The 22,654-nt window shown below is 34.1% G+C and overlaps 2 protein-coding genes and 1 pseudogene across 2 annotated transcripts; all 3 read right to left on the reverse strand.

The window, feature by feature from the left end:
• Nucleotides 1–9,820: 9,820 nt before the first annotated feature.
• On the reverse strand, nucleotides 9,821–10,360 carry LOC126707015 (uncharacterized). The gene has a single exon (XM_050406602.1). The coding sequence runs from the start codon at nucleotides 10,358–10,360 to the stop codon at nucleotides 9,821–9,823; it is 540 nt and encodes a 179-aa protein (XP_050262559.1).
• A 231-nt stretch (nucleotides 10,361–10,591) lies between these two features.
• LOC126706862 (dimethylnonatriene synthase-like) lies at nucleotides 10,592–13,752 on the reverse strand (annotated as a pseudogene).
• Nucleotides 13,753–16,779: 3,027 nt separating this feature from the next.
• LOC126706864 (trimethyltridecatetraene synthase-like) lies at nucleotides 16,780–20,224 on the reverse strand. Its single transcript, XM_050406439.1, has 2 exons — nucleotides 19,244–20,224; nucleotides 16,780–17,627 (listed from the first exon to the last, which is right to left on the reverse strand). The coding sequence occupies exons 1-2, from the start codon at nucleotides 20,186–20,188 to the stop codon at nucleotides 17,004–17,006; spliced, it is 1,569 nt and encodes a 522-aa protein (XP_050262396.1). The 5' UTR covers nucleotides 20,189–20,224; the 3' UTR covers nucleotides 16,780–17,003.
• Nucleotides 20,225–22,654: the final 2,430 nt, after the last annotated feature.

The raw sequence follows: 22,654 nt of genomic DNA on the forward strand, positions 1-22,654 counted from the left end.
AAATTACTATGATTAGACATTTTTCAGCATCTTAAAATGAACACATAGTTATTTTAACAAATATCTTACAAAATAAAAGGGAAAAAAAAAAAAATCTAATTTTCACTCCAACATTTCTAGGACTTACTTGCACCACAACAACAAAAAGATTGAAAATCTCTTTGATTCGCCGCACCAACACATAGTTGCAAAAATTTTTCTCATCACAAGATAGGACACAAGTGACTCTCTCTCTCTCTCTCTCTCTCTCTCTCTCTCTCTCTCTCTCTCTCTCTCTCTCTCTCTCTCTCTCTCTCTCTCTCTCTCTCTCTCTCTCTTTGTTTGTCTAAATGTCTCTCTCCATGGCGTCTCAACTCTCTTGCTCTCTCTGTCTGAATGTCTCTCTCTAGTTTTCATCATTTACAATGTAACAAACCTTTTGTGTAAATAATAGTTGCAAACAGCAGACTAGATAACCATGTGTATCGGTGTGTGGCTAAAATCTTCTCTAGAATCTCTACTAAAGCAAGTGGGTGTGTCACGCCTCGAACCCAACCATAAAGATAGGCACGTGACAACGGCTGCACGCTTATAAAGTAATCACCCTACAAGTATGGAAGGCCTTCTTAGTACTAAAAGTTATCCTAAAAAATTTCATCAAATAAATTCAAAATACCTCAAAAATTTCTTTATGAATAGATCTCCAGTAATTTTATAAGGAACAAAATCCAAACCTCATGTACATAATGCAATTTGGCCAAAAGATATAAGACTATTACAAGGCCATCTAATTCCAAAATCACTAAGCTTCTTTCCCTGCTCACAACACAACATCAAAACTCCCAAAACTTGCTATTCTTCACTATATGAAATTTGAGAGGAAAAAGGGGGTGAGTCGACAACTCAATAAGTAGCCAAAGTCCTAATAAGTTCTATCAAGCAATAGATCTGTAAAGTATAAGATGTAATATGTGTTTTCAAAAGTTATAATATACTATGTGTTTTCAAAATAATTGAAGAAGTTTCATAATCTTAAAATAATAAGTTGCACATAGATCACATACTTTAATCTTACAAATATATCATAGATGGTTTAGAAAATAATCAGTTTTCCATATATCTAAAGTTATAACTTATAATAGGTTCCAAAATACATAAGCAGTTTTAGTGACTCAAAATAGTTCAAATACTCAAACGTAATTCATACTCTTAACAATCTTATGACTATGGCCATGTTATATCCCCATGACTGGGCACTAGAATACTAATGAATAACCCTCATTGGCTGAATATCAGAGTATCAATAAATAACCTCCATTGGTTTGAGTATCAGAATACCAATGAATAACCTCCATGGGTTGGGTATCAAAGTACCAATGAATAACCCCCATTGGTTTGAGTATCAGATTACCAATGAATAACCCCCATTGGTTTGGGTATTAGAGTACCAATGAATAACCCCCATTGGCTGGGTATCAGAATCAATTCATAGTCAGATTGTCCATAATCATATATATGAAATCATAGTTTCTAACAAAAATATATTTTATTCAAGCATGTATATTAAAATCATATACTCAGTATTAAAATATATTTGTAATAATCCTTTACTTGAAATCATAATACAATAGAAATAAAAATTTTAACAATTATAAACAATTTTCAGTAGTTAAAAATACATTAATATAAGCAAAATAAAAACCAATTAGGACAAGGTTACTTACCTCCAAAAGCCATACCAAAAAGAACTTTTCCCTAACACTTCTTTTAAAATCCTTGGATATCACCTAAAACAATTTTGCAGGTACCATTTACTCAATAAGAAAATATTTAAGAAAAACTTGTAATGGTATTCAGCCAGAAGAGAAACTGCTAAAAATATCCATCTTATATATTTCAGAACTATCATTAATTTATCTATATAAATTCTGTCTCCTCATTAAGCCTAACAATAATCCCTTGTTTCTTACACCAAACTCACATAGTCATAATATTTTTGTTTCTTTACTTTCTGCCACAAATAGTTCCATAGGAATAAAACCTATAGAACACACTATACTTATAGCCATATAGGGTCTATACGTGTATTTTGTTTTGTTTTGTTTTCTTTTTTCAGTAAAAATGCAAAACTGACCCTCTAACTTTCAATTTTTTTAATTTTAGTCCTCTAACTTTCAGTTTTGTCATTTCAGTTCTCTAATTTTTATTTTTTGTCAATGCAAGACTCCGTTAGAATTCAGTTAGTGGCTATCGTTAATTGAGCCAAAACAACGTTGTTTTGGTTTGTTGTTGTTGTTATTGTTTTTTTTTTTTTTTTTTTTTTTTAATTTATTTTTTTAAATAAATTTCAGAATTTAAAGAAAAAAAAGAAAAATCTGTAAAAAAGAAAAAAAAAAAAAACTGATTTAGAACTCCATCACTGCTCCACAAACCACCATCTCATGGCCCGAACTCGAATCTGAATCTCTCTCCACAGTCACCGAAGCCGACCCAGATTCCACCTCCACCTCCACTGCCAGTCTCCAACTCCACCACATAGACTCCCTCTCCTTCAACAAAACCCTAGACTAACTCTTCAACCTCAAGCTCCAACGCGGTGTGGTGCGAGTGGACTCTTTTCTCTCCCTCGCAGCCACCAAGCACGGCAGAGGCGGAGGTCTGGGCCTAGATTTCAGCAAATCATCTCCGGTCTAACCTTAGGCAGCGACGAGTACTTCACACGAATCGACGTTGGAACCCCACCTAAGTACTCGTACATGGTCCTGGACACTGGCAGCAATATGGTTTGGAGTTCGGTGATGGAGTTCTGAATTGGTTTCTTCTTTCTTTTCTTTTTTTTTTTTTCTTTTTTTTTACAATTTTTTTAAATTATGAAATTTATTAAAAAAAAGAAGCCAAAACGATGTCGTTTTGGCTCAATTAAGGACAACCCCTAACTGAATTCTAAAGAAGTCCTGCATTGACAAAAATTGAAAGTTAGAGGACCGAAATGACAAAAATGAAAATTAGAAGACTGAAAGTTAGAGGTTCAGTTTTGCTTTTTTTTTTTTTTTTTTTTTTTTGTTTTTGTTTTTTTTGTGACCTTTAGTTCTTCTAAGACGAGGACAAACCAAGTACTATATCATACAAAAATCAAAGCACCAGGATATTTACGAATACACCACACCATTCTTTTTCTTTTCTCCTCTTTTCAAAAGCATGTGAGTATATGTCAGACCTCAAAGCATGCCTAGACTACTATGCTTCTGTATATCATCAAGTCTAGTACTTAGGTCACTATTCTTTAAAGAAAAATTGTGTAGAAACTCCACACCTATCAAAAAAAATCTTAACACAACATAAAAATCTACAGTTTCTATTGCAGTTAACGCAATAAAAGGCTTAGAAGATGTCAGATTTTTGAGATAGGAACAGTTGCTTAGCGTCCGAAATAGCAAAGATATAAATCTAAATCTTTCTTCTTCGTTTACAGCATAAAACTCACTGGATATTTTGATAGTTTTAATACAGTCCAAAAATACCAACATAGAAGATGTTATAATTTCATATAAAATATAGATTTGACAATATATGAGACCTAAAGTGTGTCATTAATCTTTCTCTACTTGAACAAACTTAGAAGTCTTCCTTAAAAAATATCTATCGTTATACTCTAACTTAATTAGAGTATATATAGTTAGGGTTTCAACTTAGTTTTCTAAAATCTCCCTGGGTAATGTTAATTACAAAATTGACCCCCACAAAATATTTATTTAAATACCCTTCCTTTTAATATATATATATATATATATATATATATATATATATATATTTATTGGGGGTATTACAGGGTGGGTTGTAGCCGTGTCCTGTGCTACTGTGTAGCATTCCCATCATCCCACTTTCCAAGCTACTTTTCCTTTCATCTTTTTATAATTTGCCTTTTCTTCAATATATATTTAATTGTTATTAAAATAATCCATATATCTTATATCATTATATTTACCTTTTAAAATATACTACTATTTATCATTTATAATTAAATTGCATGTACATTATTGTTCTAGATTTTATATGTAGCATGGATGTAATTAATTTGACAATTCTTAATGTTTCCATTTGTTTCTTGATTGTATCTTGTAGTTCTTTTTTAGTTGAATGAACTTAGTTTACCATTAAAAAAATGTAATAATATATACACAGAAGTTTTATTTCTTCTAATTTTATGTATCGCCCCCGAAGATATATTCGGAGCTCCGCCACTGCCTACGAATACTTTGTTTAAATGTCATGAGATGTATAACAAAGTATTTGATAAAATTCTTTCTTCTTGAGTATTAAATTAAATTTATTATTTTGAAAAAAAATCACTACCTCGAGATATCTCAACAATTGGTATCATAATTGGTTTGATCTCGAGAGAATCTAATCAAAGGAGAAGATTGTCAGTAACTTGTATTTCACATTCATAAGGAAGCTCAATAATTCCAACTACGAATTGTCGAGGTCAAGCTTGGAGTCGTACTTGATAGGAAATGATTTGTGGGAAGTTAATTATAGAGAAGGCACAGACCACCAATCTATCACAGAGAAATTAAGAACGAAGTGGAACACCAAGGCTGCCGAAAGAAGAGCACACACTGGCTTCAACTTCTAAAAATAGAGATCAGACGCATGGAGCATGGAAAACTTGCTACTGCATAATATTTCCTTAAGATGAATACATCATGCCAATAGCTATATAACTATTAGATCATCCACATAACAAGATATCAGAATCCAAGCCATAGAGGCTCCTCATCAATGGCATACGACCTGAGTATATATGCTATTGCCTGTTGGACTAAGGTGGATGAGTTAGAAAATTTATTAACTAACCACAAATTGGTGCTGGCCAATAGTGGTAACATGAAGGTCGGAGAAAAGGATGAGGCATTAATTACTTTCAAATTATTTCAAGGGAAAGCACAAAGTAAAATTTAACTTGATATGAGGAGTGACAGTGTTGGATTTGGAAATGGAGATAATAATGGTAATGAGACTCCTCTTTAAGAGCTTCTGACCCAAGGTCACTACTGTTTAAAAATAATGTAGTTTTTTTTTTTTTTTGAGAAAGAAAAAGAAAAAAAATAAATAATGTAGTTGAATCAACAAAAGTTTTTATTTTATTAATACTACACATTTTACCTATCTCGTTCACCATATCGCAAAATAAAGCCCATAACCAACATCATTTCCAAGATTTTATTTACTATTAAGCAAAGCCTTGGTCCATGACAACAACACAATTATATATCAAATTCACATTTGATAAAGATGAAGAGGGAGTGAAAAAATCTGAGAGAAATCTAAATAGAATTGGGAGAATTTCATTGATCAGAAAAATGATTACAAGAAGTGAATGATAAAATACATAATGCTCTGTTTATATACACAGTGAACATAACTAACTTCCAAGGATGGCGCCAAAATCAGTTATTGAACCTTCTAGAGTTATACACGTGTCAGCTGTGATTAACTGCTTCCTAAAATCCTGGGACCCAAATCTTCAGTGCTCTTGAATGAAGAATTCATGATGTGGCACTACTTCAATGACTTCCAAGACTTCAGTGCTAATCAGGTCAGGTGTTGATGCACGCTGTGTGGCTTGATCACTGCACTGCTTATCAGCAAGTGCTGCACTTCCTACAACTCTTGTGGCTTGGCTAGTGCTCTTCACCTCAGCAGCAACTGCATTACCTATCACACTTGTAGCTTGTCTCATGTTACTCTGCCTTATAGTATGCCCTGCAATTTTAGCACTCCCCCTCAAGAGCACAGCTCTTTCCTTTTGACTTGGCTTAGGTGGGGAAGGATATTCCACTACATGAGCAAAAATATTGATGACACCCAATCTAGTGATCAACCTCAAATAGTTTTCAACCCCTAATGCTTTTGTAAATACATCTGCCAACTGATTTTTGGTTGAGACATAGAAGGTTTAAAGTGTACCATCAATGATTCTATTTCTCACAACATGGCAATTAGCTTTTATGTGCTTGGACCTTTCATGAAACACTGGGTTTGCTGCTATGTGAAGTGCTGCCTGGTTATCATAGTACAACAACATAGGTCTGTCATGTTTAAAATGCAAATCTTGCAACAAATGTAAGATCCAAGGCCATTGCCCTGTATTCTGCTTCAGCACTTGATCTAGACACTATGCTTTGTTTCTTAGATCTCCAAGACACCAAGGCATCACCCAAAAACACACGATAGCCTGTCAAGGACTTCTTTGTGTCAGGGCATCCAGCCCAATCTGCATCACAATATGCTTTTAAGTGTAAATCAGAATCTGTGGGAAAGAAAACACCTTGTCCAGGTGTGCCTTTAATGTATTGAAGTATTCTGGTAGTAGCCTTTATATGTGGTACTCTAGGTTGTGCCAAGAACTGACTAAGACTATGTACTGCATATGTGATATCTGGTCTGCTCAAAGTCAAATACATTAGCGTCCCAATAAGCCTTCTATACTGTCCAGGATTAGAAATCAGATCCCCATTACCTTTGGACAACTTCAATTGCTGCTCCATTGGTGTTTGAGTTGGTTTGCAACCTATCATTCCAGTTTCTTTAAGAACTTCAAGAGCATATTTTCTTTGTGTTAAATTGATGCCAGTCTTGTTTCTTGCAATCTCTAAGCCTAAGAAATACTTGAGTGATCCCAAGTCTTTGATCCCAAACCTTTGATCTAGAACTGACTTCAGAGAAGCAACACAATCAAGATCATTACCTGTAATGATCATATCATCTACATAGACTAGTAGTGCAGTGAACAAAGATCCTTTGCTATGAACAAATAAGGAATGGTATGCTTGGGACTGAACAAAACCAAGTTGTGTAATTGTTGCTGACAATTTTATGTACCATTGCTGAGAAGTTTGTCTCAAACCATAAAGGGATTTCACCAGCTTACATACTTTAGGAGCAATTGATGAAGAAGAGGCTGAACACTCCCCCTTACTGTGAAAACCAGGAAGCAAAGTCATGTAAACCTCCTCATCCAAATCCCCGTGGAGAAAGGCATTGTTTATGTCTAATTGATGTAAAGGCCAAGATTTAGTAGCAGCTAGTGCAATCAAAACTCTCACTGAAACAATCTTAGCAACTGGAGAGAAAGTCTCTAAAAAATCAAGTCCTTCTCTTTGGGTATAACCTTTAGCCACCAACCTGGCTTTATACCTCTCAACATTTCCATCAAGATTGAATTTGACTTTATAGACCCATTTGCAGCCAATGGGAGATTTACCAGGAGGTAAAGCAGTCACATCCCAAGTGTGATTATTCTCAAGAGCTTGAATTTCTTTATCCATGGCAGCTCTCCAAAGAGTATCTTGAACTACCTGGGAGAAGCTCTGAGGTTCCTGAGGACTAGAACCAACTGTCAGCAAGTAAGTTTGGTAACCAGGCTCCAAGTGAGAGTAGGTGAGGCTCTCAGCAAGGTCATAAGCAGCACCAGGAGCAAATGTAGTACAAGCATAATCCTGCAAGTAGGCAGGAGGTCTAGTGTCTCTAGCTGACTTTCTGAGAGGCACAGGAGGTGCTGGTACAACTGGTGGAGAAGAAGAAGGTGCAATCGGAGAAAAGACTTGACTAGGACTAGGTGAAACATCAGCAGACATTAAGGAAGAAGTAATGTCATTATCAGGAACAAGGTCAGCAAAAGTAGAAGAAGGAAATAAGGCATTATCCTCATCATTGGGAACAAAATCAGGGACACTAATGGGAGTGACAAAGGAATCATTACCTGCTGAAGAAGAGGGTGCAACAACATCTTCACAAGAAGTAAAAGAATTTGGAACATTACTAGAGACAGATGCAAAAGGAAATGAATGTTCATGAAAAATAACATCCCTAGAGAGAAACACACTATGAGTGGCCAAGTCAAGAACCTTATATCCCTTTACCCCAAAAGGATACCCCAAGAAGACACATTTCTTTGCTCTAGGAGCAAACTTTGTTCTATGATTAGAAAGGGTAGAAGCAAAACACAAGCAGCCAAAAACTCTTAAATGTGAATAAATGGATGGATGACCAAACAAAATTTCAAAAGAGTTTGATTTGATAAAACTGAAGAGGGAGTTCTATTTATCAAGTAAACAGCTGCAAGAATAGCATGTCCCCATAGATGTGAAGGTAAATGTGATTGAAACATGAGAGCTCTAGCCACATTCAAGATGTGTTGATGTTTCCTCTCAACAACACCATTTTGTTGAGGGGTTTCAACACAACTCAATTGATGACAAATACCTTGCTTAGCAAAGAAATCCCTTATGAAAAATTATGTACCATTATCAGACCTAATGGTCTTAACCTTTTTAGAAAATTGAGTTTCCACCATGGTACAAAATCCTTCTAAAACAGATTGGTTTTGGGACTTATGCTTTAACAAGTAAACCCAAGTACACCTTGAGCAATCATCTATAATTGTCAAGAAACATTTGCAATTATCAATGGTAGACACTGAAAAAGCACCCCACAAGTCACAATGTATCAAATCAAAACAGGTAGTAGAAATTTGAGAACTTTTATTGAAGGGCAAATGTTTTTGTTTTGCAAGTGGACAGATTTCACAAGCAAAATCCTCAACTGAAGTACAAAGTGGTTCACCATTATTCCTAATTGAAACTAATTTGGCATTAGACAGATGTCCTAATCTGGAATGCCATACATGAGTGCTATGGACTAAAGGTATTGCAGCAAAAATAGAAGCAGATATGGAGTGTGAAGTGGAGTTACTCCTTTCCAGCAAGTAGAGTCCATTGCATTCCTTACCTAGACCAAGTGTGCTCCAATGAGCAAGGTCCTAGATAAAGCACAAGGTCCCAAAGAAGATAAGACAACATGAAATAGATTTGGCTAACTGACTGACAGAGATGAGGTTAAAACTGAATGATGGAACACAACACATTGTAAAGGGTAAGTTTTTCTGAAATCCTCACAGTACCAATGTGTGTGACTAAAACTATTTCACCATTAGGCAAATTAACATGAGTATTCAAAATAGTGGTGATGGAAGTAAAGCAAGTGACAGAATGTACCATATGGTCAGTAGCCCCTGTGTCTATGACCCAATCAGTGGTATGAAAACACTCTTTATCAACAACTTTGGCAGAAAATATGGAGTGTTGCAAAGTAGGTTTGAAGAAAAGGCTTTAGGTAGTACCTGACACAGTGTCAATGAAATTGGAATTGTTATGGGCTGATGAGGAAGGCACACCAGTTGTAACAAACACACCACAAGCTTCAGTAGTCAAACCAGAGACACTTCCACTTGTACTAACATATGCAACATGATGATTTTGACCTTGATCAATTCCAGGATTGAAAAGGGCAAGGAGCTGCTCACACTGTGCTTTAGTAATAGGACACTGAGTAGATGCATTTGAAGAATTCTCAACAGTAGCACCTTATGGATAGGAGACTTGATTAGAATTGAACTTCCCCTTGTGCTTATAGCCTAGTGGATTACTATGGAGTTTGTAACACTTGTCCACAGTGTGTCCAAGCATGTTACAATGGGTGCACAAGGGCCTTTCCTTCTTAGGTCCAACTTTGCTGCTAGAATTCCCTTTGGTATTAACATACATTGCCACTGAATCAGGTTTAGGTATGAAGGCAGAACCATGACCATGACCAATTCCTTTATGGCCCTCCTCTTGAAGAATCAAAGCATACACCTTGCTTATTAATGAGAATGGCTCAAGCATGAGAATATGACTCCTCACAGTCTCAAAATTCTCATTGAGCCCCATTAGAAACCTCATTACATAGGACTTCTCATGAGCAATACTGAGTATCTTCATTGCACCACAAGTACAGGTTAGCAAAGGTTCATGATGAAGTAGTTGATCCAAAGCTTCTTGAACTTAGAGTAATATTCAGTCATTGATAATTGACTCTGAGTTATCTGAGAGATTTCTTGTTGAAGGTTATAAATTTTTGGTCCATTTCCCTGAGAAAACACACGCTGCAACTCAAGCCACATCTCCCTCGCAGTCTTACAATATATAATACCACTTGACACATCAAAATGCATCAAATTAATCAACCAAGAAAGCACCATTGTGTTACAACTTTCCCAATCTTCATACAATGGAGAATCAACTGTAGGTTTCTCAATCTTTCCATTCACGAAGCCTATCTTCTTCTTGGCAGTGAGTGCTAGAACCATAGCCCTAGACCAAGATTGATAGTTCTTCATTCCCAACAATGGCTGAGTGACTAAGATATTACCTAGATTCTCACTTGCACTTAGCAGAAAAGGATTGGGCGAATTGGTCTGTGCATTGGAATTGGAGATTGGTCGCGTGGATTGAGTGTGCGTTGGATTAGAGTGATCACTTCCTTCAACAGAAGCCATGAATGATCTTCAAAGCTTGAACGAAAACTTCAATGAAAAGAAGAGATTGAAAGAAATTCTCGAGAGATTTCTCAGAAAAAGAAAATCAAGGAAATTTTCTTGAGAAAATTTTTGTTTGGAACGAAAGAAAATCTTCTGGAACCAAACTAAAGCTAGGAAATCAGTGTAAACTGTACTAGCTACTTTTATACCATGAAAAAATCTGAGAGAAATCTAAATATAATTGGGAGAATTTCATTGATCAGAAAAATGATTACAAGAAGTGAATGATAAAATACATAATGCTCTGTTTATATACACAGTGAACATAACTAACTTCCAAGCATGGCACCAAAATCAGTTATTGAACCTTCTAGAGTTATACACGTGTCAGCTGTGATTAACTGCTTCCTAAAATCTCGGGACCCAAATCTTCAGTGCTATTGAATGAAGAATTCATGATGTGGCACTGCTTCAATGACTTCCAAGACTTCAGTGCTAATCAGGTCAGGTGTTGATGCACGCTGTGTGGCTTGATCACTGCATTGCTTATTAGCAAGTGCTGCACTTCCTACAACTCTTGTGGCTCGGCTAGTGCTCTTCACCTCAGCAGCAATTGCATTACCTATCACACTTGTAGCTTGTCTTGTGTTACTCTGCCTTATAGTATGCCCTGCAATTTTAATAGGGAGTTGAGGTTCCATCACTGCAACAAGTGGGAATTTGCAAGATGTTGCAAATCCATAAACTTCATCCATGCTTAAATCTTCATTTTTCGTATTTTCCGGTAGTTTACAATTAAATCCTTGTAACATATTAGCCAAAGTAGAGCTAATCACCTTCAGCCCAAAGCTGTAGCCAGGGCACATTCTCCTCCCTGAACCAAATGGCAAAAGCTCAAAATTTTGACCCTTCACATCAATATCCTTACCTAAAAACCTCTCTGGGCAAAACACTTCTGGTGCATCCCGTACTGATGAGTCTCTCCCTATACTCCATGTGTTTACAAAGACTCTAGTTCCTTTTTGGATTTTGTAACCAGCTACATCACAATCTTCAAGAGCCAAATGTGGTGCAAGTAATCCAGCCACAAGGTGTTTCCAGTTTCCTCATTGTCTCTTTGACAATTGCTTCAATATAAGGCAGTTGTGGAATGTCAATCTCTTCCACCTCTCTCTTCCAATTATCTTGTCGAGCTCTTCAGTGGCCTTTTTTATAAGATGTGGTTGCTTTAAGAGTTCAGACATTGCCCATTCCATAGTTGTTCCCGAAGTGTCTGTGCCTCCAGCTAGTAGGTCCTAATTAATATTGATTAACCAGCGCAAGATTAATAATGTCAATGTCAAGGGGGCAAGCTAAAATTCGAAACTTTAACAATGGTTGTCATATAATAGTAGAATTAATTACAACCTTTCAGTTAATTGTAACTATCGATGCTAGATTATAGGTGATTTCTAATATTCCCAGTAAACTTTAAAGTTTAATAACTAAAATTCTAATATGAGATCAATCTCAAAATTAACAAATTTGTGGGTTGATTAAGGTGAAAATTGCAAATCGATGAGAACTAATTTGTTAATTTTGACATATTAATATACCTTAGCAACTACGAACTTAGTAATTTGTTAATTTCGACACTAACTTGTGTGGAGAAATTAAAATAAAAATAGATCAGAAATTGCAAATAATCCTATAATTTTCAAATGCAGTCCAATATGTTTTTGACATAATTTTTATTATTATTTGAGACCAAAATCTTACTTTAACATAATTTAAGTGTATACGTAATACGTGTGTAAAACTCATTCTAGAGACTTGAATCTTGATCCTTACTCTCTACCTCTGCAAAAACTTATACTTGTGAAGTAACCATTACGCTAAAGATGTGCGATAATATTTTTGAAATAATTATTCCTTGCAATATTAGTCTGACCGGAACCTTATTTTGGATTGCCCTTATAAGGCTGGCTCTTCCACCAAATCACTCAGTCAATTGTCTATGGCCTTCAAGTATTTTTTCTTTTTTTTGAGAAAGTCGATGGCCTTCAAGTAGAAGCCCCCTAATTTTGGTCACATATAATACAATACTATATTTATATTGCAACATATAGCAAAATCTAGTTCCCAAAAAACAAGAGGAATAAATTTTAAATAAATAAATTTAAATATAGAAAGTGAAATAAGTATTACTTAATCGATTTTTTTTACAATTATTAAGTAAAAAAAAAAAATGAAAAACACTTCCGAAATCTTTAGTAAATACTCTACGTATCTACGTAATTCACTAGTGGGATAACAATTCCCCCCCCCCCCCCCCCCCCCCCCAAAAAAAAAGGGTAAAAGTAAAACAAGAGGAAAATATAAACACTAGAATTAAAAAAGATCTTCTCCCAAAAAATAAAGAAGAAATAAAAAGGTAATGGTATTACCTGAATGAATGCCTTGATATTGTCATAGGTGAGCTTAATATCAAAATTAGGATCATCAGCGGGTTGCAATAATACATTCACTATGTCCTTTGGCACAAAATCTTTCACTCCTTCCTTCTTTGCCTTCTGTTCATCAAATACATGATCAAGGAATTGATCAAACTTTTTAATTAAAGCCTTCATTCGCTTCACATACCCCTGCAAGTCTAAGAAATCAAGCCACGGTAGCCAGTCCCCTTTATTTAAGACCCCATTTAGAAAGAACAGCTCGTCTAACATTTCTTGAAACTCTTTAACTGTGATTATTGGGGTCTCATATTTGGACTCACTAGCATACTTTTTACCAAATACAATTCTGCTTATGATGTTTAGTGAAAGATGAAAGAGATGGCCTTTTAGCATAATTGGCTTTCCTGACAAGGTGCAAAGGCGTGACAAAAAAGCACGCATTTCTTCAACACGAATGTATTGATAGGAGTCGAGTCGTTTTGAGTTAAACAACTCCGAGGCATAAATCTTACGGCCTTGGCGCCAATATGGTCCATATGGTGCCCATGTAATATTGTGATGGTTATATGATAAATACTTGCCAGCAGCAGATTTGGGTCTAGAGGCAAAGACATGGTCATGTGTTTTTAGGAATTCCTTTGCCATTTCAGCAGATGAGGCAACCACAACAGGGAAGGATCCAAACTTTAGTTGCATAATTGGTCCATATTTTTTGGCCAAATTGTGAAGGGATTGGGGAGGATGAGAGCCCACAAGATTTATATTGCCTATGATTGGCCATGGTTTTGGACCTGGTGGAAATTTTAGTTGGTCGCGCTTGAAAGAAAATAATTTTGAGAGAAAGGCTAAAGCTGCTAGCAAGGCGATTACTAAAAGAGCCCAAGCAGAAGAAGAAAAAGAAGACTCCATTTGGTAGGAATTATTATGGGGTTTGTATTTAGGCCCTGCAGTTTACTTGAAATATATATACACCATTCATGCACACGATGCCCTTGTGTTTTTTGGGACGTAGTAAGACACTGAGAGACAGATGGAGCCTATGTTATTGTACGCATATGGCAAAAGTCGGTAAGAATCCGAAACAGTTGATTACATTTCTAATCTATATACAATTTTTTTTTTTTGGCCATTTGCGGCAGAGCCTGAGTCACAATCCACCACTACTTTCCCTTTCCCAACATATCTCTTACTTTGATGAAGCTAAGGGTCCATTTAGTTGAATGGGTGAAAAAGTTGGAGGATAGAATATGATGGAAGAATAAAAAAATGAGAAGATAGAAAATATTTTATTTCCTCTTTTTTTTGTTTGGTTGGGAGTGGAAAAGTGGAGTGATGGAAAAAATGAGTTTGAATAAATTTACTCATATACCCTTGTTAAAGAATTATACACAATTAAATCAAAAAAGTGACAAATAACCACACAAAAAGAAAAAGAAAAAGCAATTACCCAAATTTATTAAAAAATAAAAATCACATCTCTAAAAAAAAACAACTATCACACCCAGCACTAAAAAAAAAAAAAAAAAAAAAAGGCAACGTCACTTACCGTATAGGGAGAAAAAAAAAAAAAAAAGCATGTGCACATGGACATTTTTGTCAATCAAGAAAAAATTCATCACCACTCAGTTTTCTCTCTATTTTGGGGAGAAAATATTTTGGTAGGCTTAGGGAAAAAACACCTGGGTCCCATCAGTTATTTTATTTCCTTCTCATCCAACCAAACACACTCTAAAAAAGTTTTCTTTCTTATTTTTTCTCAAAAATTTTCCATCAACTTTATTTCACCTCCAAACAAACCCACCCTAAATGTTGTCAACATTACAGCTATAGCCTGAGCCACATCGTTCACGTTGCACTATGATCTGGGTCTAAACCTTTTCATTCCACATCCTTTATGTTGTCCCAGAGGGCCCAGAAAACAACTAAACTTTATCTTGGTTTGGAGCTTGGTGCATGATTTTTAATTTTAAGTAGTTGCTAATCTGTTCTATGCACCCAAAAACACACTTTGAATGGGATCTAAGTGAGACTCTTTTAATGTAAAATGATATATTTCTTCTTCCTCTCTTTATCCTTTTTTCTGAATTTTATTATAAAACAAAAGGAATGATGGACAATGCAAATTAAATCAGGTAAAACTTTAGGTATGACCGTATGATACCTTAAGTGTAGTATATTAGGTTCACTAATTAAATTCAAACATATATTTTTTTTTTAATTTAGTTAGAAAACATAATTTTATTGCTTCTAATTAAGTTTTGTGCCCAGTTAAAACATGAAAAAGCTAAACCATCGTACAAATAGACTGTTTTAAAATTTACAATTCTATATTCAAATAATAATAAATTTGAACTAAAAAGCATTATAAATTTTATAGCTCAATTCTAAGTCAACCTACAATCACCTCCCTCCCAGACTATTGCATTTTTCAGATTCGGACTCTTGATCTAAAATTTTCATTCTCTTTCCCCTTGAAAATTCAATGTTCTCTGAAAATTTAATTGAATTTCTAATCTAAATTTCAAAGGGTCAACCTCAGTCTATTTGTCTCAATTCCAAGCATAAAACTTGCCTTTGGACCAGACAATTTTTGGCAGGCAATATGCAAACTAACGCAAGCCAAATACAATTTTTTGATATTCTGATTAGAGCAGTATTGTTTATGCAATCAATATTATCGTGACAATATAATATTGAGTGTCCATTTGACATGATTAATTTTGCCAACTTATTTTACTATTTAGCTTATTTTTACTACTATTTATGGGTCCCATTACACTTTTTGTTACTATTTATGGATCACACTATACTATTTCAGCTAGATTTTACCTTTATCTATAGTACTATACGTTTGGCAAAGAATTGGGTAGAGGCCAATTTAGGGTTACTATGTTTGGTAGCGATATTCAAACAATAGTTTTTAGTGTTTAAACTAGTATTATTGAACCCAACCCAACTCAAACAGTGAGATCGATAATCTGGTGACTTCTCACAAAGATCGGCCCAGATCATCAATTGGATCGAATGTGCATAACACCCGATCAAAACCGGTAAAACTCGGTGGGTTCTAAGAAAAACATGTGACTCAGCTGGGTTTTAATAACTCAGCTGGATTTGTGAATTGTGTAAAATTACATATGTTATTTGAAATATGGAACCAAACACTTTTTTTTTTTTTTTTTTTTTTTTTTTTTTTTTTTTTTTTGCATTATGAATACATTAAACAAGTGTTTTTATAAAAAAAATTTAAATCAAAGTTTTCTCATAGATCAGTGATAGGTTTTTATTTATTTATTTGGGTTGTTTGCATTTTTTATTTATGTTTTGTAATGAGTTTTGATTTGATTTGGGTTTTATTTAGACTTGTGGTGGTGGTTGGGTGATGGTGGGTTGTGTTTTAGTGGTGGTGGAGTGTTGTGGGGTGTGGTTGTTGCTACTTTGGAGAGAGAGAGAGAGATGTAAAGTAAGTTGTAAAATAGTGTGTTATAGTAGATAAAGGAACTTTTAATCTGTTAAATACTAAATTTTTTAAAAGAGCTGATGCTAGTGCTCTTAGATAAAGTAACCTTGCTTTGGTAATATTTCGAAACAAGAGAGTTACAAGTCTGAAAAAGAAATTTTATTCCGATGTGCATATAATTTCTAATAGATTATTACGTGGAGAAGCTGCTTCCAAGATCATGGAGGTAAGTACTCATTTGATTTCAATAAAAAAGAGGTATTAGTTACGATTACTGGTGTGAATATTATAATTCATTCCTCAAACTTACTCATGCATATAGCTGTCCTATTATTTGGGTGGGAGGTGGCTCATTAGGAGGAATTTTATCTTCTTTGGGTAAGAAGGAAGAGGCTATATAATGTGCGGTGGACAGTGATTTTCAATCCCTTTCAAAAGTGGGATGGACAAATAAGAATTACAAATGTAATTGAGTCAACAAAAGTTTAGTTTCTTACTGCACATTTTACCTAGCTCATTCGCCATATCGCAAGATAGAGCCCTGAAGTAACTTCTTTTCCAAGATTTTATTTATTGAGCAAAGCCCATAGTACATAACTACGACACATTTATGTGGTAGAATGGTAGCATGGGCATACAACATAAGTAGGAAATGATTCAATACAGAAAATTTGTTAAAAGAAAAACAAACAAACACACACACACATATATATATATATATATATATATATATGTATATTTTATTCATTACACATCAAATTCACAACTAATAAAGATGAAGAGGGAGTCGAGGTTCCATCATTGCAACAAGTGGGAATTTGCGTGATGTTGCAAATCCATAAACTTCATCCATGCTTAAATCTTCATTTTTCATATTTTCTGGTAGTTTCCAATTAAATCCATGTAACATATTAGCCAAGGTAGAGCTAATCACCTTGAGTCCAAAGTTATAGCCAGGACACATTCTCCTCCCAGAACCAAATGGTAATAGCTCAAAACTTTGGCCCTTCACATCAATAGCCTTACCCAAAAACCTCTCTGGGTAGAACTCTTCTGGTGCATCCCATATTGATAAGTCTCTCCCTATACTCCATGTGTTTATGAAGACTCTAGTTCCTTTCTGGATTTTGTAACCAGCTACATCACAATCTTGCACAGCTAAATGTGGTGCAAGCAATCCAGCCACAGGGTGCTTTCTCATTGTCTCCTTGACAATTGCTTCAATATAAGGAAGTTGTGGAATGTCAATCTCTTCCACCCATCTGTCTCTCCCTATTACTTTATCGAGCTCTTCTGTTGCCTTTTTGATGAGATGTGGTTGCTTTAAGAGTTCGGACATTGCCCATTCCAGAGTCGTTATGGTTGAATCTGTGCCTCCTGCGATTAGGTCCTAATTTTGTTTCACAAGACAAAAATTAATATCAAGAGATCAAGCTGAAACTCTAACAATCGGCTTTCATATAACATGATTAAAGTCTAGAATATTTAAATTATAATGGTTTTTGTCTAATAAAGTCTTACAACTCAATTACCACATCTCATATTGTAACTACCAAATTTATTTAAAAAATATAAATATAGGAGTCTTTTTTTATTGAATTTAAAATATGAGTTAATTGTAGATATCCACAGTATATTATAGGGAATTTTTAATGATAACCATAAACTACAAAATTTAGCAATTAACATTCTAATTCGGTATTAATGTCAAAATAAACAAATTTATGGCTTGTTTGAGGTGAAAATTGCAGATTAATGTGAACTGATTTTTTAATGTTGACATCTTAATATATATTCCTTAGCAACTAATGAACTTATTTTTTAATTTCAACTCTAATTTTTGTTGGAGAAATTATTATTGCAAATGAGTCTTCAATTAGAGTGTTGATTGAATAATATAATACTGAATGAGTCTTCAATTATAATACTTATTGCATATAATATAATTAATAATACCGAATTGATATTCCAAGTTTGCAACATAAAGCAAAATATGATTTTAAAATAATAAGAAGAATGGTTTTTAAATAAACGAACTTAAATATAAATAGCCGAATATTATTATTTAATTGATATGATATAATTTTTTTTTAAGAAAAAAAAAAAAAAAAAAAAAAGAGAGAAAAAAGTCTAATATAAAGTTATCATCTATGCCTCAATATTTACTGAGCTAGGCCAACAGGCGCTACTACTGTAACTACAAAAAAAGGCATGCATGCTTCCACAGTATAATGCATGCTTGCTTAATAAAAATTTGGAATACAATTCTAAAATCTTTTATGGATATTCAAGTAATTCATTTGTGGGATATTGTCTTGAAAAATGTTAGAGCATGTTTGGTAGACTGTAATAAATACTGTAATGTAATAGATATTTCTATGGCATAACTATTCGATTGTTTGACTATGTTTTTATTACAATGAATATTTATTCCTTATCAATAGCTATTCTTCAAAATGAGGAATAATTATTATTTATCAAAAGTACTGAATATCTATTCATTCACTTTATATAATAACTTTTTAAAAAAAAATTCTAAAAAACCACTAGTTGCCACATCTTCAAAAGGAAAGAAAATAAATTTTCCTTATTATTAATTATTAGCTCTATTTTGAACACCTAAAAATAAGTGTATTTTAGAAAATTTGACTTAAAAATGATTTAATTACACCTTTTTTTTTTAATACTCTACTAAATTGCAAACGCATATTCATGATTTTATTTCTAAATGATCACTAAACTAATGAATAGTAATACTTATTACATTCTAACTAAATGTATTCCTTGTAATACTAACCAAACGTGCCCTTAAAATTACAAACTATTTTGCAAAATATTTCACAAGATGTTGATTTGGTGGTGGACTGAAATAAGAACAATTTATAAAAATGTTATAAAATAAATTGCCACTAACATTGTTCACAATGTCTCCGAGAAACAAGAACCAAAAAAAAAAAGGGGGGGGGGGGGGGTGTTGAGGAACAAGAGTAAAATATAAAATATTACCTGAATGAACGCCTTGATACTGTCATGGGAGAGCTTAGTATCAGCATTAGGATCATCAGCGAGCTGCACTAATAATTTCGCCATCTCCTTTGGCACAAAATCATTCGCTCCCTCCTTCTTTGCGTTGTGTTCATGAAAGACATGGTCAAGGAATTTATCAAATTTGTTACCTAAAGCCTTCATTCGCATCACATACCTCTGCAAGTCTAGGAAATCAAGCCATGGTATCCAGTCCCCTATATTAAACACCCCATTTAGGAAAAACAACTCGTCTAACATTTCTAGTAACTCTTCATGTGTCACTATTGAGGTCTCATTTTTGGACTCACTGCTACTAACACAGCTTTTACCAAATACAACTCTGCTTATAATGTTTAGGGTATGAACAAAGAGATGGTCTTTTAGCTTAAGTGGCTTCCCTGTCCCTGACAAGGTGCAAAGGCGTGACATAAATGCACGCATTTCTTCAACACGAATGTATTGATAGGAGTCGAGTCGTTTTGAGTTAAACAACTCGGAAACATAAATCTTACGGCCTTGGCGCCAATATGGTCCCGCTGGGGCCCAAGTGATATTGTGATAGTTATAAGATAAATACTTGCCAACGGCAGATTTGGGTCTAGAGGCAAAGACATGGTCATGTGTTTTTAGGAATTCCTTTGCCATTTCGGCAGATGAGGCAACAACAACAGGGAAGGAACCAAGCTTGAGCTGCATAATTGGTCCATATTTTTGGGCCAATTTATGAAGCGATTTGGGAGGATGAGAGCCCACAAGATTCAGATTGCCTATGATTGGCCAAGGTTTGGGACCTGGTGGAAATTTTAGCTGGTGGGATTTGAAGGGTAATAATTTTGAGAGAAAGGCTAAGGCTGCTAGTGATGCCATTACTATAAGAGCCCAAGAAGAAAAAGACTCCATTTCTTGGTAGGAATTAGAGGACATGGCAGTGAGAGTTTGAGGCGGATTATGGGGTTTATACAGTATTAAATATATATATACAGAATTTATGCACACGATGTACTTGTGTTTTTTGTGTGTAGAAAAATAAGGAAAAAACTTAAGTGCTTTGGATCAATGTTCCTTTCTCTCACATGAGGGGTGGGCCTCACACGTGAGACCCACTACTTATATGAGAGAAGGAAACATTGCTTCCGAGCATGTAAGAATTATCCAATAAACATGCATAACTTTTAATTACGTATTGCACTTGCCCACATATGAAAAGTGTTTTGGAAGAATCCAAAACGACAAAAGAAGAGTGCTAAAATACTTTCCCAATATATCACTTGCTTTGGTGAAGCTACAGCTGTCCGGTCCACATTGAAGCTAGCCTCAGCCACATTGTTCACGTTTCACCATAATTTTGTGTCCAACTTTTGGATTGAGATTAAGTTGCAATAGCTTTCAATCCCAACTATTTAAATAAATAAAAAAAAAGTGAGAAAAAGTTAGAAATGAAAATTAATAAATGAGAGAAATTAAATCTATTTGTGAGAAAAGAATGAAATAAATGCACCTGGTGTTGGATATTGCACTGGATCCTAATCCCCAAATCAGAACTTTCGCACCATTTGGCCAATTTATATGGAAGGAGAGTTCTAGACTAGTAGTAGAGTACTTGACACTTTGTATAACTAGTAGTTAGCAAAATGGCAATACCATTTATTTTCAAAATTTTCAGCAAAATAACATTATGTTGAAACTATTTGGTAAAATATCACTTTTTTGAAACTTAATATTATAAAAATTGAGTTCTGTATAGAACTCGATATTACTAATATTGAATTTCATGCTTGTTTTGCCATAGTGGCAGTCGCTAATGTAGCTTTTCTAAATAAAAAATGCCATGTGAAACTTGATATTAGAATAATCAAGTTTTGTATAATTTTTTTTTAAGTGAAACTCGCTATTACTAGTATCGAGTTCTTTGCAAATTAAAAAATAAAAATAATGTGGAACTTGACTTGTGCTAGTTTTTTTTTTTTTTTTAAATCTTTTATATATATATATATATATATTTAATATTAAAGTGTTGATGTTTGATTCAAATCGGTTGCTATTTTATTTGATATTTTCTATCTTTTAATCAGTGTGATTGCTTTTCTTTAGCAAAAAAAAAAAGTGATTTCTTTTTTTATGTCTTTTTATCTTTAAAGCTAAGATATTAATTTGACTTAAATTTAAGACTAATTGCCTTTAATATTGAAAAAGAAAAAGGAAAAAAAAAAGACGTGAACATCGCCATAACCATTCAATTAAATTTTGCAATTACCGTCCTAGAAGAACATCCGAGTGATAGGGGGCTAAAATTAATAAATTTATTTTGGATAAATTATAAAAATTTCCTTTAAAAATTGAGAAAATGACACTTTTGCTCAAAATTGAGAGGAAACTGATGCACTCTCTTTTTAGGCTTAAAGATTAGTATTTTATTAATGGAATAATTTTGAGAGAAAGGCTAAAGCTGCTAGCAATACAATTACTAAAAAAGCCCAAGAAGAAAGAAGAAGAAGACTCCATTTAGTAGGAAATATTATGTGGTTTGTATATACACCATTCATGCACACGATGCCCTTGTGTTTTTTGGGGGAGTAGTAAGACACTGAGAGAGACAGATGGAGCCAATGTTGTTGTAGGCATACGGCAAGTGTCAGTAAGAATCCAAAACAGTTGGTTACATTTCTTATCAATACACATTTTTTTGGCTTTTCGATTAGGTTCACTATAGCTCACGGATTTGATACAGCCTTGCCTTGGCTATTTGCAGCAGAGTCACCGTCCACAGTACTACTTTCCCAACATATCTCTTACTTTGTTGAAGCTAAATGCTGTCGGACATTGCAGCTTCACGTTTCACTATGATCTGGGTCCAAACCTTTTTACACCACGTCCATTATATTATCCCAGAGGACCCAGAAAACAACTAAACTTTATCCTGGTTTGGAGTTTGGTGCATGATTTTTAATTTCAACTAGTTGCTAATCTGTTATATGCACGAAAAAACTACTTTAAATGAGATCTAAGTGAGACTCTTTTAATATAAAATGATATATTTCTTCTTCCACCCTTTATCCTTTTTTTACATTTTATTATAAAACAAAAGGAACCAATGTGCAATGCAAATTAAATCAGGTAAAACTTTAGGTGTTGCTGAATAAGACAAACCAAACGGTGTCGTTAAACTAAAACACAAAGCAAAACATAAAGCTAAAGAGGATTGACGCAAATATCTGTTACCATTATGGGGTTTGTACACGCATATCCTTGAGGTAATGATTAATAATTTTTTTTTTTTAATTATGAGAAAAAAATTAATATTTTAAATTTTTATTTTTATTTTTAATAAATATAATATCAAAACTTTCTTAAAATAAATTATTAATTATTATCCTAAAAACATTCATTAAC

This window comes from Quercus robur, chromosome 11 (assembly GCF_932294415.1).
Source record: "Quercus robur chromosome 11, dhQueRobu3.1, whole genome shotgun sequence".
In the NCBI taxonomy this organism is placed as follows: Eukaryota; Viridiplantae; Streptophyta; class Magnoliopsida; order Fagales; family Fagaceae; genus Quercus; species Quercus robur.

What these genes read in the sequence shown, in the direction of transcription:
- LOC126707015 (XM_050406602.1), bottom strand. Translation starts at nt 10,360, where the DNA reads ATGGCTTCTGTTGAAGGAAGTGATCACTCTAATCCAACGCACACTCAA.
- LOC126706864 (XM_050406439.1), bottom strand. Translation starts at nt 20,188, where the DNA reads ATGTCCTCTAATTCCTACCAAGAAATGGAGTCTTTTTCTTCTTGGGCT. An exon ending in GTATCAAGGCGTTCATTCAG is followed by an intron (nt 17,628 to 19,243) that starts GTAATATTTTAT and finishes AAACAAAATTAG; the next exon opens with GACCTAATCGCAGGAGGCAC.